Source organism: Condylura cristata, unplaced genomic scaffold, assembly GCF_000260355.1.
Source record: "Condylura cristata isolate star-nosed mole 26May11 unplaced genomic scaffold, ConCri1.0 scaffold00058, whole genome shotgun sequence".
Lineage (NCBI taxonomy): Eukaryota > Metazoa > Chordata > Mammalia > Eulipotyphla > Talpidae > Condylura > Condylura cristata.
In genome coordinates, this window is record NW_004567159.1 from 1034396 (window position 1) to 1034840 (window position 445).

Sequence of the window (445 nt, forward strand, 5' to 3'; positions counted from 1 at the left end):
CCAGCGCCAGGAAGTCCTTGCCACGCGCGTGGCCATTGTACAGTAGCATTCCCCGTGGCTCCAGCGCCCGGAACTCCAGTGCCAGGCGCAGCGTGTGGTAGGCGCGCAGAGTGGGGAAGGCCAGGAAAGAGTGGCCCCCAAACGCCGGCACCGCGGGGTGTAGCACTGTGAGACAGAGGACGGCTAAGGGAGTGGAGGGCCCGCGGCCCAGTCCCCTGCCGAAAACCTTCCGGCAGCTGCCCTCCCCCACCCCCCCCTGCTGACGGTGACGGCCCCACCCCAAAGCCTGACTCCCAGCACAAAGGGGCCTTACCCTTCTCACAGACAGCACCCCCTCTGCCAGCTGGGCAGCTGCAGGTGAAGTGTCCGCCTGCACCCCAGTCCTGGCAGGTGCCTCCGTGGAGGCAGGGCTGGGAGTCGCAGGGCCTGGGGGGCTGCTGGGTCC

At 69.0% G+C, this 445-nt stretch overlaps 1 protein-coding gene across 1 annotated transcript in view; it reads right to left on the reverse strand.

Moving 5' to 3' along the window:
• AGRN (agrin) overlaps nucleotides 1–445 on the reverse strand; it is a 17920-nt gene that overhangs the window by 9257 nt on the left and 8218 nt on the right. The window contains exons 9-10 of the mRNA XM_012734546.1: nucleotides 314–437; nucleotides 1–165 (exon numbers count right to left, since the gene is read on the reverse strand). Coding sequence (XP_012590000.1) covers nucleotides 1–165; nucleotides 314–437 — 289 coding nt within the window. The remainder of the gene's footprint in view (nucleotides 166–313; nucleotides 438–445) is intronic.